Below are 16822 nucleotides of genomic sequence, written 5' to 3'. Positions count from 1 at the left end.
ATTTGCGGATGGCGGAAGGGGCATCGATGACACAACACCTAAATGAACTCAACACAATCACAACCCAGTTGAGTTCAGTGGAAATTGAGTTCGATGATGAAGTTCGAGCTTTAATTCTCTTATCATCTCTACCAGACAGTTGGAATGCTACTGTTACAGCAGTCAGCAGTTCGTCGGGAAACAGCAAATTAAAATTCGACGATGTTCGAGATCTGGTACTGAGCGAAGAAATTCGACGGAGAGAATCGGGTGAAGCATCAACCTCCTCAGCCTTGCACACGGAGTCCAGAGGGAGAACTTCAGAAAGAAATTCAAATCGTGGCAGATCTAAATCCAGAATGGGCAAATCAAGAACATGAAATAAAAACTTTACCTGTTATAATTGCGGCAAGAAGGGTCACTTCAAAAGAGATTGTCGAGCACCGAAGAAAAATACTGGCGCACAGGAATCTGCCAACGTGACACAGGAGACAGGTGATGCCATGATTCTAAGCGTCAACAGTCCGATTGAATCATGGATCTTGGATTCAGGGGCATCTTTCCACTCCACCCCATGCCGAGAAATCATGGAGAACTATGTCAGTTGTGATTTTGGGAAGGTTCATCTAGCTGATGATGAAACCTTGAAGATCATTGGAAAAGGAGACATCCGACTAAAGCTGCCAAATCAGACCACCTGGAAGCTGACAGGAGTGAGACATATTCCTGGCCTCAAAAGAAATCTGATTTCTGTTGGACAGCTTGATGGAGAAGGATATAGTACAACCTTTTCAGGCTGTGAATGGAAGATTACCAAATGAGTACTCGTCATTGCTCGTGGAAAGAAGACTGGTACTCTCTATGTAACCTCAAACTTAGAGAATATCATTGCTGCAGCAGATGATGATGGAAAATCAAACCTGTGATACCAAAGGCTTGGCCATATGAGCGAGAAAGGGATGAAGATACTTTTGTCAAAAGGGAAGCTGCCGGATCTAAAGAATGTAGATGTCGGACTATGCGAGGATTGCATCTTTGGTAAACAAAAGAAAGTCAGCTTTACAAAGATTGGCAAGACTACCAAGGCAGAAAGGTTAGAATTGGTTCATACTGATGTATGGGGACCATCACCAGTTCCATCTCTTGCAGGCTCACTATATTATGTCAGCTTCATCAATGATTCAACAAGGAAGGTGTGGTTTTATTTTCTGAAGAAGAAATCAGAAGTCTTTGATACCTTCAGAAAATAGAAGGCCATGGTGGAAAATGAGATTGGTTTGAAAGTCAAGCGGTTGAGGTCTGACAATGGAGGAGAGTACAGAGATAGTAGATTCAGAGATTTCTGCGCAAACAATAGGATCAAGATGGAGACAACAATTCCCATAACACCGCAGTAGAATGGCGTAGCAGAGCGCATGAACAGAACTCTGAATGAACGTGCCAGAAGCATGAGGATACATGCCGGATTACCCAAATCTCTATGGGCTGAAGCTATCAACACTGCAGCTTACCTGATCAACCATGGGCCCTCAGTTCCTTTGGATGGCGGAATACCAGAGGAAGCTTGGAGCAAAAAAGAAATAAACCTTTCACACTTAAGAGTGTTTGGTTGTATTTCTTATGTACACATAAACTCTGCTGAAAGAAGTAAACTTGATGCTAAGTCCAACAAATGCGTCTTTGTTGGTTACGGTGGTGATGAGTTCGGTTACCGGTTTTGGGACTACGAAAATCGAAAGATCATCAGAAGCAGAGACATCATTTTCAATGAAAATGTGATGTACAAAGACAGGTCAACCGCAGAATCAAGTAATACCGAAGTTGAAACAAAGGAATTTGCTGAGTTCGAGGAGATTTCTGGAAATGATGTTCAGATCAGTCCTGAAGCAGTTCAAGAGGAAGAACCAGGCACACCAGAACTGAGACGCTCCTCCAGAATTCCTAAACCAACCCAACGGTATTCGCCTTCTTTGCACTACTTGTTGTTGACTGACAATGGTGAACCAGAGTGCTATGATGAAGCGATGCAGGTGGATGATTCAGTCAAGTGGGAGTCTTCCATGAAAGATGAGATGGACTCGCTTATGTCAAATCAGACGTAGGAATTAGCTGAATTACCACCAGGCAAGAAAGCGCTCCATAACAAGTGGATTTACAGGATCAAAGAAGAGCACGATGGGAGAAAACGCTACAAAGCAAGATTGGTTGTCAAAGGATTTCAGCAAAAAGAAGGTATTGACTACAATGAAATTTTCTCTCCAGTCGTAAAACTGTCTACAATCAGACTGGTGTTGAAAATTGTAGCTGCAGAGAATTTACATCTTGAGCAGTTAGATGTAAAGACAGCTTTCCTTCATGGTGATTTGGAGGAAGAAATCTATATGAGGCAGCCAGAAGGCTTCATAGAGGTAGGCAAGAAAAACCTGGTATGCAGGTTGAAGAAGAGCTTGTATGGTTTAAAACAAGCTCCTAGACAGTGGTACAAGAAGTTCGATAGTTTCATGAGTAGCAGTGGTTTTACCAGATGCCAAGCAGATCATTGTTGCTACATCAAGAGGTTCGACAATAGCTTCATTATTTTATTGTTGTACGTTGATGACATGCTCGTTGCAGGCTCAGACATGCAAGAGATTATAAACTTGAAGCAAAAATTGTCAAAGCAGTTTGCTATGAAGGATCTGGGCGCTGCAAAGCAGATTCTTGGGATGAGGATCAAGAAAGACACAAAGTCGGGGACTTTGATATTATCACAGGCTGAGTATATCAACAAAGTACTCTCCATGTTCAACATGCAAGATGCTAAACCAGTAAGTACACCTTTAGGTGTTCATTTCAGACTCTCCAAAGAACAGTCACCAAAGACGGAGGAAGAACGTGCACACATGGTGAAGGTGCCGTATGCCTCAGCAATTGGAAGTCTGATGTATGCCATGGTTTGTACCAGACCAGATATTGCTCAAGTAGTGGGAGCTGTTAGCAGGCACATGAATAATCCGGGCAAGGTACACTGGGAAGGAGTCAAATGGATCCTCAGATATCTGCGGGGTACCACAAACAAAACACTTTGTTTCAAAGGTGGAGATACGATACTGACAGGCTATGTAGATGCTGACTTAGCCGGAAATGTTGACATCAGAAGGAGCACTACAGGGTATGTCTATACTCTAGGAAGAACCGCAGTGAGTTGGGTTTCTCAACTACAAAAGATAGTTGCTCTCTCCACAACTGAAGCAGAATATGTCGCTGTTACGGAAGCCAGCAAGGAGATGGTTTGGCTCCAAAGTTTCTTGGAAGAGTTAGGCAAGAAACAAGAAAACAATGTCTTGTATTGCGACAGTCAAAGTGCTATACATCTAGCAAAGAATCCGTCTTTTCATTCCAGGACAAAGCACATACAATTGTGATATCATTTTATCCGGTCTCTTCTGGAAGATGGGATTTTGAAACTTGAAAAGATCAGTGGAGCTTAAAATCCGGCAGACATGTTGACAAAGACGGTGACTACAGACAAACTGAAGTTGTGTTCAACTTCAGTTGGCATGCTAGAGTAATAAGACTAGAAAAGCTGTTGCATTGATCGAGGTGTGAAGACAGATTAAAATCAGTCTTCAAGTGGGAGATTGTTGAAATTATTAAAATGGTTTTCAAGTTTGGTAACCAACTTTGAAAAAATGGTTTTCAAAGTTTGGTAAATGTTTCTTTGAAAATGGATTTCAAAGTTTGGTAAATATTTCTTTGAAAAATAGTTTTTCAAAGTTTGGTAGATGTTTGTTGAAAAATGATAATGGGATAATCACAATTAATCCCTAGGCTTTAGGGTATTTACAAGATTAAGTCCTTAAGTTTCAACTATAAATACCCTAGCTCATTTGGCTTCAAAACCATTCCAAAAATCATTTCTTTCTCCCAATACTAGAGAGCTTTCTTGTGAGTAGTGAGTGTTTTGTAAACACCTGTAAATTTTCTCTCTTAGTAAAAGATCTGCAGCAGTCCGGAGACGTAAACACAATTGGCTGTACTCCGTTATCAATTTCGGGTATTATTTTTCCGCTTTTATTTCGTATTCTCACTAATCTGGTAATAGGGAAATTACTTGTACTTGGTTTATTTCCTAATATGAACTTCTATGTTTCAAGAGAATCAAATTGTTGTTTCATCTTGAGGTCAACGCTATTGAAAACTATGTATCCAATGGAAGCTATCAAGACAAAGATTGTTGTTGTTTCATTGGAACTTCTCCAAGACTAATAATACATATTTTGCTGATGTGGGAACAGAATAGTCACTTTTGGGGTTTTCAAGTTGTTAATTTTAAAATGAAATTAAACAAACTTAATTATAGATCGAATTCAATAAGCAGGCCATTACGTACATAATTCACGAAGTCAGCCCTGATCTCTATCAAATCGAATCTTAGGCACAAAGAGAAAAAGAATGAGAAGCTGATGTTTTAATTCCATCAGCGTTTGCTTTTCGAATACCGGCTTTCATTATGTTTTTTTAATAATCTGGAGCGATTGCATAAATCTAACCGTAAATTAATTAATAAATCACTCTATTATTAGTGATCTAAAATATAAAAAAGTCACAAATAAGTCACTCAATATATCATAAAAGAAAATGTTATTTTAGGTAATTTCTTAAAAAATTAAGGATCTATTTAACGATCCAAACGATGGAGATATTTTCGTGGACAGGAGGAAGAATATATCTTGAGAGCGAGATGATCTAAACATGGACACATAGTTTGTGATTCAAGAAATTTGAAAGTTTTAGGATGAAATTTAAGATTAATCGTGATAGAATTTTATATTATTAAAGTAATAATTTTGGATAACTATTATAATTCATTTGATCATATTCGTTTAAATAAAATTCACATGTATTATTTATCTATATGTTGGGAACATTATGTACTAAAACTTGAAATTGCAATTAAAGTAATAAAAGTATCATTAATCACATAATAACTAATTACTAAACATTATGTATCATAGATGATGGTGGTACATAGTATCATTAAGTATAAAGTATTACATTTCATATAACGTATATATTTAAAGAGAAATCGTCTGGTATCATTAAGCATTAGGTCACACAACTACAGATTTTTGGGTAATTTTTTGTCGCACGTGATAAATATTTAATTATTATTTTTTATGAAAAAATAAATAAAACACTAAACGAAATTGTTATCAGCCGTATGAATGTTGATACTGGGCTTTCATTTTAATCACCGGCAATCTGCCAAACCAAGAACTCCACGACACCTTCATTCATTACACAAAGTACATGACAAAGTGGATGCAATTTTGTAGCTAAGAAAACCCTTCGATTGCATCACACATAAAGATATTAGTTTTGGATTTATCTGCATTGAATTCATATGGTTTTGTTAAACCTCGGGCTGCAGCTCTTTTTTAAAATGCAGATCGGATATTTCACAAAATATTCTCATGGATTAAAGTTGATTGATGTTTTAATCACCTAGGAACTCTTCTACAATGGTGCATTTCATTCAAATGATTGCAACGTAATTGATATTAGGATATATACAACAATACCATGTTGGCTCCATCCACAACAAACATCATAGATTACATCACTAATCACTAAGAATTTAAAAATCTCTCACTGTTCATGCTGGTTTTCTTTTCTTCTTGTTTACTGCTCAGTCCTATGTTCATCGGAGACATCATCATTTATTTGCCATTGTGTTTGTTATAGTACATTATGGCCTACCATTGAACAACCTTAAATACACCAACTTAATTTCAAGCTTAAGGCAGTAAGAATGGAAGATCCTAAGAGAGTAGAAGAAGGGTTTGGTCGGACTCCATTGGATCATGACGATGATAAAGATGGTAATAAATGTGACAATGGAGAATGCTTTGATAATAATGCAAATGATGATTGGACTGCTGTTAACGGTGAACGGAAAGGGGAGGATCAACCTCCACCATCAGAAAAGCCAAAGACCAAGAGGGTTGCTACCTTGGATGCTTTTAGGGGGCTAACCATTGTTGTAAGTCAAATACCTCTTTAATGCAACAGTTTTTAGCTAATCATGGGCACTTAAAGCCTCAAAATGAACTGATGGTTAGTTAATTTTGAGCTTATAGATGATGATATTGGTAGACCATGCTGGCATTGCATATCCAGCACTTGATCATGCACCATGGGATGGATGCATGTTAGCTGACTTTGTCATGCCTTTTTTCCTATTCATTGTTGGAGTTGCAGTTGCCTTGGCTCTCAAGGTATACAATCTTTTCCTAGAAAAAATACCATATTTTCCAGCAATATGATTCGGATTTTATCTGATAAACCCTATCATCACAACATTGCAGAAAATTCTCAAGATCAAGGATGCAATCTATAAGATAACCTTGAGGACACTAAAGCTTCTATTTTTGGGAATTCTGTTGCAAGGTTTGCCGTATAACCTGTGATTTCAATTACCAATAAATATATAACATGGTTTTCTCTGTTACATGAACACTTCTCTATTTTTCCATATTGACATACTGCAGGAGGTTATTCTCATGCTTTAGCTGATAATATTGATCTTGCTTATGGGGTTGACATGAAGCTTATTAGATGGTGTGGCATTCTCCAGGTCGTCTCTCTTATACTTATCTTTTAAAAGATTCGAGTGTATAACCACGTCGATCTCATCCCGTATAAAATATCGAAGGATTAAAAAGGACAGCTTTCATAGTAACATTTTACTAAGCACTGTTTCCTTTGTCAGAGCAGAGAATAGCATTGGTATACTTTGTTGTAGCTCTGATAGAGACTCTGACAACGAAAAGGAGACCACTCGTTTTATCACCCGGACATGTGTCCATTTTCACTGCATATCGATGGCAATGGTAAAAATTAAGTTCAGCTTAACTGAAATTATTCGAGAGTTTGTTCGAGAATCTTTAAACCATATTTTTATTATTGTGGAACAATACTCTGATAGTTTGCTAACCTCAAAGAGAGATTGTAATTGATTTACCATGAATCCAGGATCGGAGGTTTCATCGCGTTTTCCATTTACATGATCACGACATATTCATTGTATATTCCAGACTGGAGTTTTGTTGATCATAAAGGAGGCAAAACATACACTGTGTGTTCCAAATAGCTGGTACAAGAAGATTATTGCCATTATTTATGTACTTCAAGCTGAAAACTTTATTGACTATTGCAGGTGAAATGTGGGACGAGAGGCCACTTGGGGCCTGCCTGCAACGCTGTTGGATATGTCGATAGGGAGATTTTGGGAATAAATCATCTGTATAAGAGCCCTGTCTGGCAACACCTTAAGGTTTAGTTTTTCACAATGGTGGAATCAGTTTAATTTTCCTTTACATGTTTCCAGAAAGCCAACTGTGAATCCTTTGAACAAATTCTTAGGCTTGTACCCTTAGTTCTCCACGTGCCGGCCCTTTTCGATACGATGCTTCCAGGTGGTGCCATGCTAATTTCGAACCTGAAGGCTTGTTAAGGTTTGAAACCTGTCATCAACTCTTAAAGAAACTGTAAAACTAAACGAAGCAAAGAATGAGATTAATGGTCGTTTCTCTTTTATTACAGTTCAGTCTCTGCTATTCTTTCCGGTACCATTGGCATCCATTACGGGCATGTATTGATACACTTCAAGGTTTGTGAGTACTCCATTAAAGCTCTTGAACAATCATATCAACTTCCAGAAGAAAAACAACTGAAAAACTGAAACATATTTGCAGGGTCACTCCCAAAGGCTGAAGCAATGGGTATCAATGGGATTTGGCTTACTTATCCTAGCATTCCTTCTTCATTTCACACATGGTTAGTGCCTTTGGCTGTCCATGATTTTGAGCACTAAAATCCAATTATGTCAAACCTCAGATTTTTTGTACTTTTAATTTGATGATGAATTTAACGAAGAAGGTTTCTCCCCTTGCTTTCAGCTATTCCGATCAATAAACAACTCTACACTATAAGCTATGTCTGCCTCACAGCTGGTGCTGCAGGAATTGTATTTTCAGGATTCTACATTGTGGTATTGCAAATTGAACCCTGCCATTAGTTCTTCATACAAGGATGCAAATCCACAGTTTCAGGTTGATTTTTGTTTCATTTTTTTATTGCTTATCGTTTTCGGGAAAAAATGGAACAGATTGATGTTTGGGGGTTTAGGACTCCATTCGTATTCCTGGAATGGATAGGAATGAACTCCATGCTGATATTTGTATTGGGAGCTCAAGGTATACTTGCAGCATTCATCAATGGCTGGTATTATAATAACCCTAATGACACACTTGTAAGTGTATGCTTTTATACAAAATTTCCATTAAGCAGTTCAGGTTGGAATTATCGATTTCTTGAAATGTCTCCCTAACAATGCATATTAAACGATGAAATGTTCAGGTTACTTGGATACAAAGGCGTGTATTCATTGATGTTTGGAAGTCCAGGCATCTAGGCACTCTCTTCTATGTGATTTTTGCTGAGATCATATTCTATGGAGTTCTTGCTGGAATCTTACATAAATTGGGGATGTATTGGAAGCTGTAACCAGGCAGTGTTGGATTCAATAAATTGCAGGTTCTACTACAGACAACAAACAGATTTCCTTTTTCTTATTTGTCTGCAAAAACTCTGTAGGGAGTACTTGTATTGCTAAATGTTGATTGCAATCAATGTGACCATGCAATCCATAAATCCTTAATTGTACTGCTATATGTTGAACAATGGAAAAGACATCCTTGTTGACCTATGAAAATTTGAGATATAGAATCTGGAGCACTATTGGTCTATATCGTTGAAATATTCACAATAAAATAGACATCAAAATTATATAACAAAACTATTTCAAGAAAAATCACGATAAAAAGAGAATTTCCATTAATGTTAAAAATAGAATAATAAAAGAGGAATTTTAGAAATCGACTTATCATCTAATAATCCTTATTATCTATTTAAATGGATAGTTACATGATTTAGTAGAAATCTAATCAAACTATATTTTTTACTTTTAATTCACATAAAATATAATAAATACCATACTTTCAATCAAACTAAGTTTCTTACTTTCTCAAATTTTCTCTTAATTTTATATCTTCGTTAATCTGAGTCAGATCTAATTAGGGTAAAACTTCAATAGCCTCTACTTTGACATGAATTCTGAAAGTGCAAGGAGTTCAAGAAAAATCTCAAATTAAATGAAACGCTTTAACTTAACATAAGAAAAAAAGTAAATTCTTCATAATGATGAACAAGTTCTTCACTTCTTTCACGAAACCCTTTAAAGGGTACTCTCCAACAAAGTGTTAGAAGTGAGAACAAGTTTGGTAGAAACCAAATCAGTAATATTATATATATATCCATCAAACATAATCATTAGGAAGGAGCATAACTGCTATCTAGTAGATATATGATTTTGCTTCCTTAAAAGACATAATGAATTGTAATTGATGGCTATGCACCCTCGCCCTTGCAAGGGCTGTCAGTGCAGCGACAAACAGGTCGGCCGGAAGCTTCCCAGCCATTGAAACCGCGCTCCAAAACCAAAATTTTCTTAATTCCGGTATCTTCCTTCAACTCCTCTAGATGATAGGCTAACCTCCGTGCACAAGTTGGGCCACGAACCTGCAAAAGCATCAACACCATATTCAGTGTTCATAGAAAGGTACCATTGTCATGTGAGAATAATATAATAGTTTGAATTGATCATGCAGTCCAGTTTGCAAAAGCTTGCAATATTTATGCTTCCATATTATGATAAATCTCAGTCATGGGATCAAAAGCAATTGCAGATTATATTCTAAAATGATCAATTGTATGCGAGCAGGAGGGAAAATACAAAAAGAACGACAGAGTCAATGAAATCATGACGAGACTTATTATAAACTACGAGAGCTGCTTGAGTTAATTATGTTTAGCAGGGTCTTCTGGCTACGAAACTGTTGGATAAACTAAAGCAGCAGTTCTAAACACTCAGAAATTGAAACAATGAACAAAAAACAAAAAACATGGAGGGTAATAGTAAAAAGCATTAAGCTCATGCATGGGTCACTCAATTGTCTCTTCCAACTGTAGAAACCGAATAAGCAAAAAGTGCAGTCCAGACTCCAGAGAGCAAAATTCTTTTCCAAAGGAACCATGACAATGCATGCACCGAACCAAATATGTCTTTCCAGGGAGAAAGGGTTGAGCCTTGAATAGATATTTCAAATTCTACCTTGATTCATACATCAGTTTTACGGTCCATGCAGACGAACCTCCTATTCACCTATGAGACTTTGCTCAATAGAAAGACATACTTCCTCTAAGGCTTTCAGATATTCATTAGGACACGATGCAAGTCCAACCTATTGAATCAGGACAGACAATTTGCATTTGCAAAAAACATCCATCTCAATACACCAATATGAATATCTCAATCTACCAGAGGCATAATCAAACTCTTTACCAGAAAAAAAAAAGCATAACATAGGCCATCAAACCCACCCTTGCAATCATCCCAAAGCACATCTTTAATTGTTAAATGCTTGTAACAAAGCTAGCTTTCAGATTCTAATTCAGAAATACTTGAAATACCAAACCATAATTAATAACTTGACAACAAATATTGGCTCTCAAAACTATCAATCTCAATCCATCAAAGAAAATTTCTAATATCTCTCTTACATCTAAGAACAACAGATTCAATTAAATAGACAGACCAAAAGGTAAAAACCCAGAAGAAGATGATGAAGAAGAAAGTACCTGGCTTAAAGCACAGTGAAAAACAAGAGTATCTTTTCCTTTGACATCTTGAATAAGATTGGAGATCTTATCATTGAAACTGCCACTGGCATAGTGCAAGGACCCAGCTATATGCCCATCATAACTCCTTTCATCATCCCTTTTATTAACAAAATTCCCACACCAACAAACATACCCAGATTAAATATATTCCCAAATAAGCCAAAAAAAATCGAAATATACTTAGAAACAAGGGAATTAACCAAAAAGAGAACAAAAGAACTGAACCTGACATCTATAATGGCGATATTCGGAAGACGTTTAAGGGGAAGGAGTTGAGAACCGGTTATGTAGGAGATGGTTTGAGCCATTCGCTTTGCCAGGATCTTTGCTGGGTCTCTTGCAATCTCTTCGTTCTTGTCTGGAAGAGAACCAAAGTTGGGTTTTTATTAGATTTATTAGGAAGTGAAGAATCTGATCTTGTTCTGTAACCATGTGATTTGGTCGTTGGATTTAGGCTTTGTTTGGCCGACTTTATTTCTTTACTTCATTAATTTATTGTGATTTTATTTTTAAGGTTTAATTTACAATTTAACTCCTGTATTATATCCTTTTTTTCACTTTAGTATTTAAATTATTTTTAATTTTGGACACTGAACTATTTTTTTTAAATTTAGTCACTAACATTATATTTTTCTATTTTGGTCACCAATGATTAAAAAATTAATCTAGAATATGACATGACCTAGTATAATAACAATTTTAGTCTCCAAAACTTATGTGTTCTGTCAATTTAGTTATAATTCATGATAATTTAATAAATTCAACCCTCAATATTTATAAATTTTATTAATTTGGTCTTTATTTTAATTCTAAATAATTTAATAAATTTAATCCTCTAATAAGATAGTAGCATGTCTCTTTAGGGATGTAAATGAGATGAATCGAACTCCAGTATTGTTGAGTTTGACTTGACTCGAAAAATTCAAAGCTAGGTTTGACTTAACTCCAAAGCTTGCGAGCTTAAAATTTTCAAGTTCGACTCAAACTCGAAATAAAAAATTGAACCTCGACTCGAGCTCAAAAAAAGTTGAACTCGAATTATTCTCAAGCTTAGTTCGAAGCTAATCGATTGAAGCTCGAACTCAAACCTGGAACTCAAATACATAAAAATCTTGTACTGTATTTCTTTAATAAAAAACAACATATATATTTTTGAGGTTGACTTGTTTCTTAAAATGATAAAAGTATTTTGTTATCTTCAACTTTTTGAGTTTGCAGAAAACAAATTATTTGGAACACTTATTAGATGTGCAGAGGACATTGGGACATCCACCTTCAATGGGAGGCTACCGAGTAGCATCTCTTGGTTATCCTTTCTTTGACATTCTTTTGAGAAAGAGACATATTCTCGTAGCCATAGGGTTAATGATCTTATCTTCTAATCCTTTAGAAATGAGATTACTAAATCATCTTCAATAGAAACTTCCATGCATGAAATACAAGGATTGGTGCTCTGTCACAATGTCTCATTAGCCATCCTTTTGTGTATGCCAAAACCAAGGCAGAGTTCAACGAACAAGAACCTTTTATACTAAGATAATATAAAAAGTAATTCTGATAATAAAAAGATCTTCAAAATACTCCATATCCAATTGCAAATAAAAATGTTTGAATAGTAACTCTATCCACAAACACATCTAAGAACATGTTGGGGGGTTCATTTTCCTCTCACCTACCCCATTAATTACCAGATTTTAGAGATTCTACTAGATTGTCCCTACTTTACTCGATCACAATGCCAAGGACAAATACGTTTGGATAGTGCGTTGAAAAAAATAATTTTTCTTTTAGAAAGGGCGGTGTAGATTTTATTTGTTTAAATAAGATAAATATTATAATATTTAAAAAAGTTGCATAAAAGACATATATTCGCATATGTTTGTTTAAAAAAACATTATTCGTTCATACGTCTTCATGAAAATATCAAATAATACAAACGTCTTCTCGTGTGAGCACGAGATATCAGATCTTCCCATTTTGTAATGAGTCCTTTGGATATACTTTATGTTAAATTACGTAATAAGTCATTCACTTAGTAATAAGATTATAAATTGATTTTTTTTAATTTCAAAGCATTATATATGACTCTCTAAAAGAAGAGCTATAAAAAAAGTTGTCCTCTGTTTTACTTTTATCGCTATTCCGTAAACATTCTCGACTCTCCGCACCAAATATTTTTTCTTTATTAAACGAATTCAAGAAGAAGAAGAGGAGGAGAAAGTAAGGCCAAATCCACCAGACTCCTTTAACGCTCGACACTCTTCAAAATTGAAAACCACTTTCTAGGTAAAGTCGTCTTCTTTTTGTTCATCAATATTCATACTTTCTTTTTTTTTCTTGTATTCAAAGCATTGACATTTTGATCTGGGTTTTCACTTTTTGGCTTAAATTTTGTGTTTCTTGAACTTCATATCAATTTCCATGCTCGTTTAAATTCTGGGTGTTTGTGGGTTTGGTTATCCATCAATTTCCTCTTTGCATAGTGCTATTTTTCTCTCTTTGGTTGTAGTTGGTTATGCTTGATTGCTCATGTAACAGTTTCATTTGGATGGAAAACTATTATTTCTGAATTGAAATAGGCACAAAAGTGAGTATAATGAAGTTGTTGCTAGCTGATTAGAACCATTGCTTCAGTATGTTTTAGGAACTGATTAGGTTTGTATTGAGATCGTTGGAGTCCAGAAGATTTTGAGTTAATGGTATCTATGTTAATCTAATTGGATAATTGGTGTGTATTAACGTGCATTTGGATTTATATAGGGGAAATCACTACACTGAGGTGTTTAATTAGGTTTTTAGTAGCCCTGGTGATCATCCTTTAGTAATTGTTTGATCAGTTGAGGTGTTTGTTTCTTCTCCTCTTCAATTTTTTGACGCTGCTGTTTCAGAGTGTAGTTGTTGTTGCAAAAAATTTAAAGAAATGGTTCCCAACCGAATGGAGCCTCGTCAAACGAGTTTTGGATATTAGGATAGAAAAATATGATGTAATTGCTATGACCATAAATATTGGTCTCTGGTTAGAGATTAGAGATTGTTAATGACTATGATTTTCTCATTTTCTGCATGAGTAGCCCTTTTTCCTGGCAACAAAATAATGATGCGATTGGTTTATCTCTTATGAAACACATAGATTGCTTCTTATTCTGACTTTCTGAATTTCTTCCCCACAATGTGATCAATGATGGTAGTTTAGAAGGCAATGGTTGCTCAACCTGAAGCAAATGGAAACCAATGGTAGTTATCACCATTCCTGTGAAAATCAGCCTTCAACAAGTTCAAATAGCACTATCAAAGGTCAATCCACTGAGAAGGAGGTTTTCGTTAACCATGGTAAGTTGCTATTTAAGCCTTAAAGGCTTAACAATTTTCTCTCAGGGAGCCTCGTATTCTGATGAAACCTGCCTTACATGTAACTCTTTGGTAGTAGAACTGCTTTTTTATAAGATCTTATGTGGACAAGAAGAAAGTAGTTTAGGAGCGAGCATAGTCAAGCTTCATGCCTTAATGTGATTCCCTGCATTGATTTTGTAAGAACCATCAATTTTATGTATTGCTATTATACTGCAAAGTTGCTAGCGTGTATACAATGAATCCATTTTTGTCTTTGTTTTAATGTGGTCTGGGTAATTAGAGAATCAAGTAGCAGAATATTTAGCAACATATGGGAATGACTGTAGTGTTGCATACTATCTATACTTATGATTGTGGGGGCATATGAGGTTCCTCAACAAAGGCATTTACACTAAATTGCATTTTGTGGTTATGGATTATGGGGACCTTTCTTCTGCAAATTATTGTTTTTATTGAACTCCAATATGAGAATTTCTGAAATCCATATTTTTATTCTAATTTTTACAACCTGAATGAGAATCTACTTTGTCAAAAGCAATTTGGAACAGAGTTGTTGTTATTGAAGTAATGTGAAGAATCTTACTGTGCAGCTGAAATAACTTGGCATGAGGTTAGAAGACAGTGGGTCGGGGATCAGTCTCAAATAGGATGCATGAAGTTGGTTACTCCACTCAATTATGTGTAAATTAGTTAATAAACTTTCAACTGTATTTAGGAAAGCAATGAAATTAAACTGTATGATCCCAAAACTTTGGCTCTGAAGTTGCATGAAACCTTACATATATTCAGTCTTTCTCCGTAAACCACGGATATGTACTTGATCTTGAATAGTAAAAGAGAAAATACAAGAAGAAGAAAGGGAAAGCTTACCTGACATTATCAAAAGTGTACCATGCCGCATTACTTCCTTTTAATTTTTAGGCTTGCCCTCATTTATCCGATTGTTAAGAGTTCAATTAATACTTAAGGGTACTAGTGTGGCAATTTCAGGAGTCAGTTCATTCAGGAATATTAAGGTGCTTCATGGGGTATAATTTCTCTCATTATTTAACCTTGGAATCTCCTTTTTGCAGTTGGACCACAACTTACGAGGATTTGCTTTGTTCGACTGAACAATTTCAACAGCCAATTCCATTAGCCGTAAGTGTGTCTCGTAACATCTTCCTTCAACTCTCGGTTTTGGGCCAACATTTATGTGGCCATTTGCATGGTGAAAATGCAGGAGATGGTGGATTTTTTAGTTGACACATGGCATGAGGAAGGCCTCTATGACTAGAAACTTTGCGGGAACTCATTCAGGTTTGCAATTCTTTTTGCTGCAGATTGACCAAATGAAGCAAAACTCAATCGGCTATATGATTCACTGTTGAAATTGATTGAAGGTTGGCTTGTTATTGATGAGATGAACATGAGTTATTAGAATCTATCTCAGGAACTCTTTGGGAATTTTCAGTTCATGTAGTTGACCAATCTTCTCAATTGTGATCTCCTCCTTCGATAACATATAAAAGACCTTACAATGTACCAGTCAGCCATTGCGTTAAGCTGATATATTCTAGATATGGCTTCTCCGGTAACCTTCAGGAAGAATATAAGTCGTGTCATACCTTCTTTTAAAGATGCATTCCTTCTTTTTGAATAAAATTTGTACAATTTTTTCACATTTCTTGACGTTTTCATTTTTCCTATTGTTTTTACAAACTCTTGCAATCGTACCGTCATATAGGCAAAGACACGACTTACATGACATGCTTCCGAAGGTGCATCTGATTAAGATTGTAAAATCGGGTAATCGTTCAGGTTTCAGTCGGATTCTGTCAGGTCGGGTAAAATCGGATATAGGTCAAGTCAGGTAAATTTGATGTTTCGACTCGGATCAGGTCGGGTACAGGTCAAATCAGGTTGGGTCATTTTTAGGTTGATTTGACGCCAGATACATTTCGGGTTCAGGTCGGGTTACTTTCAATTCGGATCGATGTCAGTTCAAGTCAAAACAGTTCAAGTCCAGAGCAGTTAAAAAGCAGGTTAATTCAGGTTCAGATAGACTTTAGGCGGTTCTCGTTCAGATCATTGGCAGATAAAATTCAGGTCGGATCTCTATCAGATACGGATTGAGTTCAAATCGAGTTAATTTTTATTTTTGGATTAATTAATTTCTTCTTTCACGAACATTGAATTGCAATTTGTAATTGTATATGATTTAGAGTAAATTACTAAGAATGTAAATAATTGTAACACCCAATTTTAGGGGCTAAATTTTAAAAAATTATAAAGTATTAGATTTAATTGGTATTTTGAAAGAAATAGTGGATTAAAATGTAAAATTTTAAAGTTGACAGACCATTTTATGAAGTGCATAAAGTTTAGTGACTAAACTCTTGGTTTACCCAATTTTTATATAGGTTGAGTTATAAAACTCTTCCACGTGTGCAATTCAACAAAAATTTTCCAGTTTTCCCTCTCCGATCAATCAACTTTCAATTTCGATCTACTCGCCGTTCAACATCTGATCGACGAGCCGAAACCATCATCGTGTTCGTTGTTAACCGAGGAACAAAACCCTTCAAACCTTTCGTCATTAATCGTCGTCGTTCGTCGTTAATTTTAGTCGGAAGTATCGTCGGTAATAACTTGGTTTCAGTTGTTTTTCATCGATTCACGACGATCCGAGCATCCGTTTACGACATCTCCCGCACCATCGTGTTCC

At 35.9% G+C, this 16822-nt stretch overlaps 2 protein-coding genes across 2 annotated transcripts; one reads left to right on the top strand and one right to left on the bottom strand.

Moving 5' to 3' along the window:
- Positions 1 to 5773: 5773 nt before the first annotated feature.
- LOC120146544 (heparan-alpha-glucosaminide N-acetyltransferase-like) lies at positions 5774 to 8529 on the top strand. The gene is made up of 13 exons (XM_039160071.1): positions 5774 to 6004; positions 6102 to 6239; positions 6330 to 6411; positions 6513 to 6598; positions 6739 to 6854; positions 6997 to 7099; positions 7181 to 7297; positions 7387 to 7478; positions 7567 to 7633; positions 7719 to 7800; positions 7923 to 8014; positions 8132 to 8275; positions 8383 to 8529. Exons 1-13 carry the CDS (start codon positions 5774 to 5776, stop codon positions 8527 to 8529), a joined length of 1497 nt encoding a protein of 498 aa, XP_039016002.1.
- Positions 8530 to 9209: 680 nt separating this feature from the next.
- Positions 9210 to 11178, bottom strand: LOC120146511 (dual specificity phosphatase Cdc25-like). The gene is made up of 3 exons (XM_039160043.1): positions 10990 to 11178; positions 10723 to 10861; positions 9210 to 9603 (listed from the first exon to the last, which is right to left on the bottom strand). Exons 1-3 carry the CDS (start codon positions 11070 to 11072, stop codon positions 9433 to 9435), a joined length of 393 nt encoding a protein of 130 aa, XP_039015974.1. The 5' UTR covers positions 11073 to 11178; the 3' UTR covers positions 9210 to 9432.
- Between the last annotated feature and the right edge of the window lie 5644 nt (positions 11179 to 16822).

The sequence above is a fragment of the Hibiscus syriacus genome, unplaced genomic scaffold, assembly GCF_006381635.1.
Source record: "Hibiscus syriacus cultivar Baekdansim isolate YM2019G1 unplaced genomic scaffold, ASM638163v2 tig00110929_pilon, whole genome shotgun sequence".
NCBI lineage: Eukaryota > Viridiplantae > Streptophyta > Magnoliopsida > Malvales > Malvaceae > Hibiscus > Hibiscus syriacus.
The sequence above is the reverse complement of the archived record's forward strand: the minus strand, read 5'-3'. Positions and strand labels throughout refer to the sequence as shown.